This window comes from Paraphaeosphaeria sporulosa, assembly GCF_001642045.1.
Source record: "Paraphaeosphaeria sporulosa strain AP3s5-JAC2a unplaced genomic scaffold CC84scaffold_20, whole genome shotgun sequence".
In the NCBI taxonomy this organism is placed as follows: Eukaryota; Fungi; Ascomycota; class Dothideomycetes; order Pleosporales; family Didymosphaeriaceae; genus Paraphaeosphaeria; species Paraphaeosphaeria sporulosa.
In genome coordinates, this window is record NW_017253379.1 from 46,619 (window position 1) to 59,427 (window position 12,809).

The window sequence follows — 12,809 nt, forward strand, 5'->3', positions numbered from 1 at the left end:
AGAGACCTAGAGGGGGTTGCGGGAGCCATATTATTAGTAGGGTATAACTAGGTACGTACCTATAATTATCCTTAAGACACGATTATTAAAGTGTAATAGGGGTCGCTTGGCTTTAGGCTAAGCTAGCCTTAAATAGGGTTCTAGTGGGAAATAAGGGCTTTAGGAAGTGGTATAGTCACGTTAGGTTAATATATTAATTAACTATAGTAAGGTTATGTTACTAAAACGTTATGAATAATCTTTCTGTAAGGAAACTAGATGTAATAACTATATTATAGATTAATAATAATAGATTACTATAGGAATCCGTCATCTCTATATACTACTATCGGACCTGGCTCTATAGGCTCTATCTTATAGAGCCCATAGAGCCGGCTCTATAGGCTCTATACTATAGAGCCCATAGAGCCGTTACGTAACCTCCTTACGTGCCCTAATGTTTACGTGTCCATGTTATAGTAAGCATCGTCGCCATAAGCAATATTACCCTAGTTAAAACCCTAGTCATCGTCATCGCTGTCATTATAATTATCCTATAGGTCATTCTGTTGCGGCGTAGCCGTAACATCTAGTAAGTATAAGTATAGTATAGACTAGGTTAATAGATAGTTCTAGAGATGTTATAATTTAGATTAGAGGGTCTAAATATTAAGACGCTAATTCTAGTTATTAGTACGTAACGCGTTAAGGTTAGATTAGAGGGACTAAATCTTAGAGTGCTAGTTCTAGAGCTCCTACTATAGCTGCTATATAAGTAGTAGGATAGCTACTAGGCTAGTGTTCTAATTAGACATTGCTAGAATGGGAGAAAAAATATAGGTAGAGTAACGAAGACCTCTAGCTAGGGGTCTATAGTAGCTATCTAGCTACTATTACTATATATAGGTTAACCTATCCTAATATTATAAGAGGCTACGAGTTGCGGAATTAAAACTTAAATAAAGCTTAATTTATATGCTACTACGTATATACTTAGGTATAATATAAAAGGATAGGTAAGAAGTAAGCTATACGTTAAGTAGGTAGAAGATAAGGGGGAAGAGGAGGCATATACGCTAGTACTTAGTAATGGCGCAGCTAAGGTGTCGTAGATACTAGAGATACCGTAACACTTTACGCTAGGATAGATAGTAAATGGATAACTTAATAGTATTAAGTAAATAATATATTACGCGAATGGGCGCATTATATATACGGACATGGTAGTAGCCTTCGGTCTGGCACTAAGTATAATAAGGCTATAACTAGCGCCTCATCTCTTATTCTAGTAATTATTAACACATCTATATCTACTTTATTATGCACCACATCTAAAAAATACTCCTCTAGTAGCCGGAGGCGTAGCTATAACTATTTCTAAAAAAATGCTATGAACTTTAATTGATGCTATTCCTTATAGGCATGGTTGTTGAGGACCAAGTTTAGGTTAGTATTAGTAGCCGTTACGTGCTCCCGCTTCGTCGCGTTACTGCGGTAATGCTGACTATACACGCCGTAAGGCCTGCGTGAAAACATCGGATTATAGAGAGCCAGACGTTAGTATAATAATCCTTCCCGGCGTAGCTTTCTCCGGTAACAAGGATGGTGAGCTTCTGTTTCATTGGAGCCGGAGGGAGCGGACAGGTGTAAACCAGCACATTGCAAGGGTCCAACCTGCGTTTGAGACGGGCCAAGCGCGGCAAGTTTAGTCCGAAAGGTTTGACAGCTAGCGCGGCATCTCTACCGTAGGGTCGGCTCCAAGGTCGGCGCTATAAGCTCCGCAACTCAAAGGCAACAAGTGATTGACGACATCATAAAACCACTGCACAGCAGCTAGAGCGGGTTGGGTAAAATCTTGGTCGCGATACCAGACACCGGTCACCACGCAGGCAAAATCCCAATCGCGACAGCCGAAAGCCGTGGCATCAGCCGCAACATCGCCGACCGCTCCGCCGCCATGCAGCAGACGGACATAGCAGAGCGGTGTAGGACAGGCCTCCATAGCCGCCACCAAAAGACTGGAGACTTCGCCGATATTGTTCAGGAAAACGCATTGCTTGAATGCAGAGGTCTTACCGCCGCCATGCCCGCCGTGCAATTTCGACACATAGAGCTCGGTCTCGAACAAACCCACGCCGTCCACAATTTGATCATTGTCTGAAGGTCCCCAAAGTGAACATCTCGCTCGCTCTCATCTACCTCGCCTCTATGAACTAATCCTCCATGTTAACAGCAACACTGCCATAGCGAGCTCATCCTGGAAGAGAAAACAAACCGCGTACAATATGAAGATACATAAGCACGACTGTTCTCAAACTCATCTAGGTCGATGGCCGTCGCCGCACGCCCTTCCAATCTGAATCCAGGAATGGAGGCATAGCTTTATAAGGGCCATGTTCTGCTATTTTGATTTCCCTCGCATTGCTTACACTCTTTGTAAATGTCAGTCAGAAGAGTCTTGCTTTTGCTGGTTTGATCGAGTATGTACCTCTTCATTTTCTTCTTCCTCCTGTTCTTCTTCCTCTCCTACTTCCTTGCCTACTTGTTTCCCCTCATCCTTTTCTTCCTCTCCTTCTCCATTATAATGCAAAGAAGATGCGGACAGCTCTATGTCGTGAAAATTTCGGTTCGGACCCGAGGACTCGGATACGAATTGTCTAGTTTCATCTGATCTCTTCCATTCTCCAAGGGTTTCCGTAATTTGCGTACCGTCGTCTCGAATGATAGGCCCGAATATCGGTGGTGACCTGCTTCGTACTGTTGATATTGCCGAGGGTGATGGGTCTCTGAGCGATGATATTTCCCGAGGGACATACATATGCTCCGTCTTCTCGGAAACACTTGGTGAGTTGCCGGCATTTGGACTGAGTGCTCGCGCGGTTGGTGTTCGGGCTCTACTACATGGCGTTGGAGGACTGGGTATATTTTTCGGGGAGATGCTTGTGTGGCCCGGTGCAGGAGGTATTACGGGAGGACCTTGAGGTTCTTGTGCTGTAGATTCTGAACTTGGTGATGGGCTTATGTCATCAAAATACCGTGATGTTGAGGTCGAGGATGACTGGCGCAGAATTCTGTGACTCTCTTTTCGAAGTGTTTTAGTCGTCGATCGTTCTATGGAACGTGTCTCTTGAATTATTGGACGGATGTCTTGAACGAGCGGTGCTTGATTAGAGTGGAGATTTGCCTTGAAATACTCGAAGAGAAGTTGGTGAGCATCCCTCGTAGCCCTCCTCTGTTCTTTGAGCTGACGCTCCGTTTTACGCCTTAATTACCGAGTCAGCAGGGTCCGCCTTACCTATCTGGGTATATTACAGTGCATCTACCAGGTCTTGGGGTACCTCTTGTGACTTTCTGCTCAATTTATCTATCTTTCTGTGCAGGAATTCGACGGTATGAAGCGAGAGGAAAAGCGTAATGGAAGATTTCGCGCTTTCGAGAGACATCTTCAACCCAGCTACTGATGTTCTCCCAAGGTACCATCGAACTCGATCCAGATAGCCGTGGAAGCTCGGAAGCTCGATTACATCTTCAAAGAATCTGCTCAGTAGCTGCTTAAATCCTTGCTTTACTACTTCGCATTCCTGGAAGACCCCTGCAATATATTTTTCTCGCTGTTTTCTCTCTCGTGGCTTGGTCAGGTATTTTAACCCTTTCTCCGAGGTTTCACCGAACATCCGCAAACTTGCCGAGAAGTTGGATAGGTCGCGCCGAAACTGGTGAACTTGTTGCGGTGCGTATCGCACAGTGCGAATGAAATGTCGTAGTTCAGAGGCCAACTTCAAAAAAGCATCGGCCATTTGAATACCACCAGCGACTCCGCCAACGATAGCTAGTACCTCTGCCATGGCGTCGTGGAAGCGAAGGCAAGATTCGAAATGAGGCGGCCGTGTGGAGGATACAAGGCATCACATATATTACAGGTAAAGCTGAGTGCTTTTCAGCTATCTACCTATTAACACTTTCTAGACGAATCATTATTGCAGGCATTTTGGGTGCGGTTGCAGCCTTTCTAGACCGGTGAAGCAGAAATGGCGTTCCCAGGCGGGGTTCGCATGCGCAATATATGTAACGTGCATCCCTGCGTAGCGAGATGCACGGTGTGGCGAGACAAACGAGGGGTACTGGCAGGAGCGGGCCGGCCGTCCTCCTTGCTAGAGGAGATTATCAATTTGACGAGGTCTGAGGTGGCGAATCTTCAGTGCCTCCCAATTCTAGCGGCAGCATCTCACCGTCACTAGAGCAGCTCGAAGCTTCGCTGCAACAATTTAGCAGGCTACGGTTTTACCTCGGCCCTCAGCATTTTATAACGTGGAGAACATAAACATGTATAGGATAGCAAGGTGCGTTAACTTTAGTAGAAATCTTGTTTGCGCTTTATAGGTTTTGTTCAGCCTTACTCCACCACATTCGGCTGCACTGCCAGCCCCACATGACCAAGGACAGCCTACTGCAGCTGCCTAATCACTTCTCGCACCATCGCTCTCCCACAACTGGACTCCTCCACGCAACAAAGGTCGTCCTTTTCCGAACGAACGGACTCCCGTGTGCCAGAACTTGTTCACGACGTAATGCGACTCCTAAGGCTCAGTGGTGATAACGAGCTCAGCTTCACCAAAGACATACATGACGACAACAAAATTCCTCCCTACGCTATACTTTCGCATACTTAGTAGAAGGATCAAGAGGTAACATTTAACGAATTTTAAAATGACAAAAGTAAGAGCAAGGTGGGCTATGCCAAGATCCAGTTCTGCGCACAACAGGCCAATCGCGATGGTTTAGAATACTTCTAGGTGGATACCTACTACATCAATAAGGCAGATACTATTGAAGTCCAATGTGCGATTAACTCAATATTTCGCTGGTACTAAAAGGCAGCGCAATGCTATGTGTATCTCACAGATGTCTCTATAAGGAAGCGAGATGTAGATAGTGAGACCTTTAAGTATACTTGGGAGCCGGCTTTTTAGCGAAGCCGATGGTTTACCCGAGGCTGGACCCTAGAAGAGCTCCTAGCTCCTTATACTGTCACGTTCTTTTCGAAAGAGTGGCATTGGTTGGGTGACAAGAAGACTCTAGAACGACGCATCCACGAGACTATAGGAATCCCTATCTGGGCCCTTCAAGGGGCTCCTCTAGACAAGTTCAGCAAAGAGGATCGATTATCGTGGTCTGAAGGCCACCACACAACGCGCAAAGAAGATAGAGCATACTCATTGCTAGGTATATTATCAGTGAGGTGCGGAGGAGGAACGAGAGACTGAGTTGATTGTAACAAGCTAACCAGAGGATCCCTTAAGTATGAGGATCGTAGTCAGCAGCTAGTCTAAATCAGGTTGGTTGTATCATGTGACAGTATTGGTGATGCCACCTACACTAACAGAATGAGATTTGGAAGAGCTGAAGTGGGCGGGTACGCGGGACAAAGGGAGAGCTGATAAAAGGTATGAAGTTGAGTGTAAGTGTATTGTATTGCTCAGGCGGGAAAACCTGCCTATATAGAGTTAGGCTAGTCGGTTGCACCTGCCAGGTGCCTGCGGAGTCTCCTTCCGTCAATAGTCCTCCCACCTGGAGGTGCCTACAGTGACTAGCATAGATGAGCTATAAGCATAGCATACCAATACTCGCCCATTGTGACAGGTTATCATGGTCCTTAGTCCTTCTCGTGCATGTAGAAATATTCTCAGTATGACCGCTGATCGGCGGGTTGCCGTAGAAAAGTCCTTTCAGGGTGATCGAGCAAACCGCGCGGTTTAGACAGTGTCTAGGCGGAGTGATCAAACAGGTGATTAAGTAAGTGAGTCACTCGCTGTGATCAATCACCATTGGCGATTCGGGACTTCAGATCCGTGAGTAGAGGTAAGGGCAAAGCCTTAGTGCAAAGGTCGGCAAGATTATCTTTGGAGGCAACATGTTTGATCACGAACTCGTTGTTGTGATATCATTCCCATATAAAATGGTAGTGGACGGCGATATGCTTTGAATGAGCGCTGATCTTAGAGTCTTGGATGAGTGATATGGCGGCTTGATTGTTGACTAGGAGCTTGAATTGCCAGTGATTAACGTTGTTAAGTAATTTAATTAGGGCCTATCGTGCCCAAGCAAGATGAGCGGCGGCGTAGGACGCAGCCATATACTTAGCCTCTATGGTCGACTTTGCCACACAGCTTTAACGTTTTGATGACTAAGCAACGGTGGAGCCGTTGAGCTTCATAAGATAGCTAGAGAATGATTTCGCGTTATTAGGATCTAAGCCAAATGAGGTGTTTGTGTACATGGCGACTTCAGATCGCGTATCCTGATTGATTATAATCCTAAAGTCAACACTGCCTTATAAGTAATGTAACACCTGGGCAGCGAGTGTTACGTGTTAATTAGATGGGTTTGCATTGTATGACCCAAGCATGCTAACCGTGTATAATAAGTCTAGGCGAGAGACTATGGCGAGGAAATTGATTGATCTAATAATTGATTGATGACGGCGTTAACGTTCCTCATTGATAGGCTCGTTGGAGCGAGGCGGAAAGTGGTTTAGGTTAAGTGGTATCTTATAAGTGTTATACTTGTCTATATTATAGCGACGTAGGATAGCATTAATGTAGGTTTGCTAATAAAGGTAGATTTGACGGCGTCTATTACCGTTAACATCGTCGTTATAATTGAACTCTAGCCTAAGTAATAGCTTAGGACGGCCGAGGTCCTTCATGCGGAATCGCTAACTAGTAGTGGTTATAAAGGTAGTGACTACCTTAGGTTCCCTAGCCATAAGGACGTCGTTGACGTAGATACTAATAATAAGGTCCTTATTAATGAATACGCATGGATCGAACAACGCTATAATAAAGCCTAGTTGTTAAAGCCATTTATGGAGTACGTTATACCATTTACGGCCTAATTACTTAAGTCCGTAAAGGGCTTTTTGAAGTCTTAGCACTTGGACGCTAGGGTTACTAATGCCTAGTGGGCAACGAGCGTATATAATATATTTAAGTATGCTGTTTAGGTATGCTACGTTAAAGTCTATTTACTAAAGTATCTAGTTTATGTAGAGTGATAGCCAAATAATGAGTCGTAGGCTATCGTAGTGTATGACTAGGGAGTAGGTATTGTTATAGTTGACGCCAGGTCACTATAAAAAGCCTTAGGCGATAAGGTGTGCCTTATATTTGATAATATTACCTTGTTCATTCTTTTTTACGTCAAAAACCCATTATGTGCCAATAAGCCTTATGCTTAGAGGTAGATCTTCTATATTTATAATATTATACGTTCCGTTCGTCTTATGAGCGTAGATCTCATGGGCAATGGGTGGGCACTATAGCAGAGCGTTTATATCGCTTATGGCTTTAGTGTATATATAAGGGATGTCTTCACTAGTAGTAGTAGCGGCGTATGTAAGGATCTTATTAGGTAGGATTACTATTAGTAATTCTATGGCGTTAGCAAAATGCGCGTTTTGTGATTTACGGGCTTTAAGTAATGGTATAACTATTTGGCCAGAGCGCGTTGTTGTTAAGGTGTTAGAGGTAGGCATTAAATATAAAGATCCTAGTACTAATAAATATGGAGATCCTAGCGCGGTAGAGCCACTACGTATGGTTCCTTATTGTTGTGAGCCGCCTCGCGATGGGCCAGATGGCAAAGACCTAGTTATGGGTAGTGGTATGTTTAATGCTGTCCTTTATACTAGTGAAGGTGGTATCTTAAAAGGTGTTTGTGGGTCCTCTATATTCACTAGACTAGGCTTGGGGTGGCATATATTGAGTCGCTTGGTTAAGACTATAGGTTGGACTGCATGGTTTAGAAGGTCGCTATCATTATCTATAGTAGGCGAAAAGTGTAAAGGAGCCTTCTAGTGGGAGAAGGATTAAAACTAAATATTATACGATTTAATAATTACGTGCCGCTTAGGTACGTAAACGTAGGCGACCTTAGTGTTATAGCCATAGCTAATGAAGACGCCCTATTCTATGCGATAGAGTAGCTTAGAGTTAGGAGTGTGAGCCTCCTTTAGTATGTAAAGATACGCCTTAATACCGAATGGGCGTATGTGTTTAATCGCTGGCTTATAATTAAATAGGCGTTTATAAGGCGTCTGGTGTAACTTATCTAACGCGTAGGGTGTAATATTGGTAATAAACGTCGCCAACGTGATTGCTTTAGGCTAGAGGAATAGCATGGTGTCACTATTAATTATAGAGTAAGCCATTTGCGTTATAGTTTAATTAAATCACTTAGTAACGCCATTAAGCTCATAAGTGTAGGGCGGTATGGTATGGTGTTTAATGCCCTTACATAAAAAGTACTTTTAGAGTTCACTAGCCAAGTACTTACTACTATTATCTAATTTAAAACGGCGTATTGTGGCGTCAAACTACCTAGTAGCGAATTCAACAAAGTTAATAATAGCTTAGGCGGCGTCTGCTTTCTTCTTAAGGAACTTAACCTAGGTGAAGCGGGTACAATTATTGATAAAGGAGATATAGTACTATAAGCCACTTAGGCTCTTACGTAAAAATTTACCTAAGAGGTCTAAGTGTATAACCTCTAATGGTTTTATTAGTTGTAGACGCGTTGCTACGTTATGTATGGGATGGTGATGCTTTAACTTAGATAATATATAGGTTTCACACTTGAAGCCATTAGGCATTGCTAGGATGAGGTGACTGTTACAGTAGTGGCGTTCTGGATTATTAATTAGATGGTGTCTAATGGCGTAATAGAACTCCTTAAAGGAGCTAAAGTGGGCGACCTCTATTATTAAGATTAAGGTCGTTGATAAATCGCGCCTCTCAGCTGGGTGTATTGGGGTTTAATAGTTTGGCAGACTAGTAAGGCCTATAGGAATTGCTAGTGTCGATTTCGAGTGACTTAATAGTAGTGGTAAGTCCTTAGTCTGGATCTATATGGTACCGTTGACGTGATACGCCCATAAAGTAGTTTTACCTTATTATGTGAGGTACACGTCATTCTTTAAGCTGGTGAGCTTATATTAATTTTAGACGTATGCCTATAAGAATAGGCGTGTATGGTGAAGTTTACTAGAGTAGAGGGTGTTGGTTAGTTTGGTGATGTTTGTTGAGCCGTTAGGTAGTTGGTAGCGTAGTCTAACCGTCCCTACGCCTTTAATGGGTAACTTAATGCCGCCGGCTATTATGATTGTCCCACGCCCTAGTGAGAGCGTAGTGAAGTCATTAATAAAACTAGACATATGGCGTGAAGCGCCTATATTAAATAGCCAAGAAGTGGTTAGATTGGTCTCTACACCTACACTTAGCTAATAGAGTGTAGAGGCGTATGTACTTACTAGTTTATGGGTGTGTTTCCTATTGGTGTTGATTCGTGGTGGGGAAGCCGTTGGCGTTAATGGTAGAGTGGTGAGGTTAATGACGTTGGTAGCGAATCTATTAACTTCCGTGGTGGAGTTGTTGTCGTCGTTATTATCGTCGTCGTCGTCTACCTTATTATTAACGACTTCGGCGGAGTTACCTTTCTATCACTTATCACGTTTACCAGTAGCGTCCTTGCCTTTGGATGGCGTCTTCTTCTACTACTCCTTGTGTTTACGAAGCTCGTTGCAGTTAGTGTAGACGTGGCTGATGAATGTTAGGTTGTATTTTCGGCACCAAGTACATTTATTAGTGGTAGGAAAGGGCCTCTGGCTAGACTGCGCGTTTTGTTGTTGCGCAGCTGTCTGGCGGGCAGCGTAGGCACTCAATAAATTAGTGGTGTCTAGTGAGTGTTTTTCGCTGATATCCAGGATCTTGGGCTCTATGTCCTGGAAGGCAGTGAGCTGGCGGGTGGCCAGGTTGTCGATGACGTTGTCCATGGTGTCGGGCAACGTCGCCAGGAAGAAAGAGCCTTTGACGTTATCGTCGTTGAACATGGCCCTCATGGCGATAGCCACGGGCTGTGTTAACGACGCTGAACGCTTGGATATCCGCGTCCATCACTAGTGAAACTCGTCAAGGTGGAGGCGCAGGTCGTCGCCATCGCGATACCATAGGTTGGTGAGGCTGCGGAACAATATAATGGACGATTGGCCAGTGTCGCGATCAAAGCGGCTGGTCAGGTAGTCCCAGGCGGCGGGCGATATCTCACAGTCAGCGACCTACTGTGTTAGGTCGTTGTGAACAGAGGAGAGGATCATAATGAGAGCTTTGGTGTCATCAGCGTCCCATGCGTCGATTGCCTCTGATCGAGCAGCCAGAGCAGCCGCTTCCGTGTTTGCTGCGAGGGCAGCGGGTCGCGACTTCTTCTTGGAGATGATCGGCCATAGGCCAGCGTACTGGAAGGCGACGGTCCAGGCGGAGCGGTACTCTGGGAAGTTGTTGCCGCGTGCATTGAGCTTCGGCAGCGACGCAGGGTCAAGCTTGAACAAGAATGTCGATATGGTGATGGGGAGCCGTCAACGACGTTGACAAGTGACTCGTCAGCAGGGTAATCGCCAGCGGTGATAGATGCTGTCGAAAGTGCTTTTGAGCGACTGTCACAGCGGCTGAAAGCGGAGATCCCAGAGCCAGTGGTGGATGAGGCAGCTGAGAGCAGCCGTCGACTGTTGACTGCAGCGGTGGTGGCAGCAGGCAGTGACGGGTAGCTAAGGGCAGCGGTGCAGTGGAATCGCCAGTGGCGGTAAGCGTGGCGATGCTTGCAGCTGTGGGTGTAGAGCGTAAAGCAACGCTCAGTAGGGCAGGCAGTGGAGCGCCGGGCTCATAACCTGATAAAAGGTATGAAGTTGAGTGTGTTGTATTGCTCAGGCGGGAAAACCTGCCTATATAGAGTTAGGCTAGTCGGTTGCACCTGCCAGGTGCCTGCGGAGTCTCCTTCCGTCAACAAGAGCGACGCGGCAAGACTTGCATGTGAGGAAGAAGTGTGGCTCTGCAATATAGTCGATCAATTGCTCTAGTCGTGTAGCTCGAAGACGCTGTGAGTACTACTTTACTCTTGCGAAGGTGAAGACATTTTCTGTGTAGGATGTGAGATGTAGGTGCGCAGATTGTTTGATTCCGGGCCTTAGGGGATAAGCCCCCTGTCGATCTAAAGCACGGACTACAAAATGGGGATTAAGGTTGATCCCTCATGGAATAACTGTCAGACTACGTGCTATAAAATACCCAGGGCAATCGGGCTAGCGCGAATATTCCATCCCTAACAAATGCGACTCAGTACTGACTCCAGTTGCCGCCCTGGGATAGAAGATCGTCTTGTCCTCAGACCAGAAAGCGCTCCCCGAGTTGCCCGAATTCAACGCGATGTACTTGCCGTATGCCAGTAGACTGAGCAGCTGGCTCATCGGGCTGTACGAACCGTCGGCTAGAAAGTTTCCCCGCATCTCCAGAAAGCGTTCCCACTCCGCTATGCCTTGCTGCTCCCGATGCGCTGACGGAAGTAGATACTCGACGCCAATCACACGCACGCAGTACACCACGCCAGCAATCATGTACGCGTAGTTTTTAGCAGTGCGCAAGCAGCCCATCTCTGTATCGAACCCCAGCACTGCCATGAAGTGTACCAGCCTGCTCTCGAACGGACTGCAGACGTACGGCTCGAAAATAAACGCGGCGAGCAGCTGAAGTAGCGTACTAGCCTGGCCGTCCTCATTACTATCGTCCAACATCTACCAGAACATCCGCGCTAGCCCTTTCTGGCGGGCGCACCATGGGAAGAGTTCCCACGCGTCTTTCATATAGTCGATTCTAGCGGTTCAACGTTGCCTACAAGTACCCTCATCCCCACTGTCACCATACTCGCTACCGCTATTGTCCTTACTGTCCTCGCTTTCTTCGCTCTCCTCTTCGCTATCTTCATCACTATTGCCAGCCTCTTCATCTGCAATGATGCGCAAAACATAGCACACGAACATAACTATCTATCCAGCATAGCGGGCCTGGCTCTCAGTCGTGCAAACGGACGCTAGTTAATCTCGTTAGCCTACACACTATCTAACCATCACCTAGTCTCGCGCGGCAGTAATAATAACCCACAAATACTTCTCTCCACTAGCTTCTCTACGACCTGCGCCACCTACTATAGTTTTAGCTTATTACGACGTGGTAGCCTAATTGCGTGCGCTAGATACTTATAGTTATAGTTTATAAAATGCTCTAGCCACTCTATAAACTTCTACTAGCTAGTCTAGTCTATCTTTACAACTTTAGTATCTATAACCTATCCTTATCACTCTCTCTTCTCCTATATTCTAGTATATTCTTTTAGTATCGTATCTACTACCTCTCTATCTCCCCTAGATCTCGCGTCGCAGCTGGCTGGCTTAGGTATAGTAACTATGAAATACCACTACCGCCCCAAAGATGGAAAGAAAGACTATACCTTAACATATTAATAGTATATATCTAAGCTAGTCTTAAATAGTAGTCTATATACCTTATTATAATATGCTTACATTATAACCTTATATTGTGTAATATGGCTACATTCTAACTACTAGTACTATAGCCTATCTAGTAGCTCTCCTAGTACCTCTATTAGTAGTCCGCCTAGTGCTAGGAGCTCCTCATCTAGCTTATAAGTTAGTAAGTATATATAGCTTACGATTAATCTTCTTCTTTTACTTACTAGTACGTTATACTTTTATAATAGATATATATTAAGATTCTATATACTAGCATTATACTCTTAATAGTAGAAAACGTGGTACTTATAGTTATATATAATATATAAGCGTATATAAGCCTATACCGAGCCATTTATCTATCCTTCCTAGTCATATTATATACGTTCTACTTATGGCGCTATTAGGTATTCCTATGCTACTATGGCTATGTTATCTAACGTTGGCGCTTAAGCGTTCTAGCAGAACTCTATTACGA

At 45.0% G+C, this 12,809-nt stretch overlaps 4 protein-coding genes across 4 annotated transcripts; 1 reads left to right on the plus strand and 3 right to left on the minus strand.

Annotated features, from left to right (window-relative positions):
- Positions 1–2,290: 2,290 nt before the first annotated feature.
- CC84DRAFT_519888 (uncharacterized protein) lies at positions 2,291–3,915 on the minus strand. Its single transcript, XM_018186596.1, has 4 exons — positions 3,292–3,915; positions 2,689–3,242; positions 2,468–2,636; positions 2,291–2,411 (listed from the first exon to the last, which is right to left on the minus strand). Exons 1-3 carry the CDS (start codon positions 3,822–3,824, stop codon positions 2,587–2,589), a joined length of 1,137 nt encoding a protein of 378 aa, XP_018028914.1. The 5' UTR covers positions 3,825–3,915; the 3' UTR covers positions 2,291–2,411; positions 2,468–2,586.
- Positions 3,916–4,952: 1,037 nt separating this feature from the next.
- On the plus strand, positions 4,953–5,183 carry CC84DRAFT_1074759 (uncharacterized protein; the record flags this gene model as incomplete). Its single annotated transcript, XM_018173701.1, has 1 exon — positions 4,953–5,183. A coding segment is annotated over one exon (231 nt), but the record flags the coding sequence as incomplete, so codon positions are not given.
- A 4,128-nt stretch (positions 5,184–9,311) lies between these two features.
- Positions 9,312–10,279, minus strand: CC84DRAFT_1238499 (uncharacterized protein). Its single transcript, XM_018183943.1, has 2 exons — positions 9,493–10,279; positions 9,312–9,435 (listed from the first exon to the last, which is right to left on the minus strand). Exon 1 carries the CDS (start codon positions 9,872–9,874, stop codon positions 9,530–9,532), a length of 345 nt encoding a protein of 114 aa, XP_018028916.1. The 5' UTR covers positions 9,875–10,279; the 3' UTR covers positions 9,312–9,435; positions 9,493–9,529.
- An 828-nt stretch (positions 10,280–11,107) lies between these two features.
- On the minus strand, positions 11,108–11,771 carry CC84DRAFT_1238508 (uncharacterized protein; the record flags this gene model as incomplete). The annotated part of the gene is made up of 1 exon (XM_018183944.1): positions 11,108–11,771. Exon 1 carries the CDS (start codon positions 11,594–11,596, stop codon positions 11,108–11,110), a length of 489 nt encoding a protein of 162 aa, XP_018028917.1. The 5' UTR covers positions 11,597–11,771.
- Positions 11,772–12,809: the final 1,038 nt, after the last annotated feature.

Bases quoted from the DNA above. Each gene is read 5' to 3' on its own strand.
- CC84DRAFT_519888 (XM_018186596.1), bottom strand. From the start codon at position 3,824: ATGGCAGAGGTACTAGCTATCGTTGGCGGAGTCGCTGGTGGTATTCAA. The intron at 3,243-3,291 runs GTAATATACCCA...TCGGTAATTAAG, and splicing joins CAAGACCTGGTAGATGCACT to GCGTAAAACGGAGCGTCAGC. The intron at 2,637-2,688 runs GTACGCAAATTA...AGATGAAACTAG, and splicing joins GCCTATCATTCGAGACGACG to ACAATTCGTATCCGAGTCCT.
- CC84DRAFT_1238499 (XM_018183943.1), bottom strand. From the start codon at position 9,874: ATGAGGGCCATGTTCAACGACGATAACGTCAAAGGCTCTTTCTTCCTG.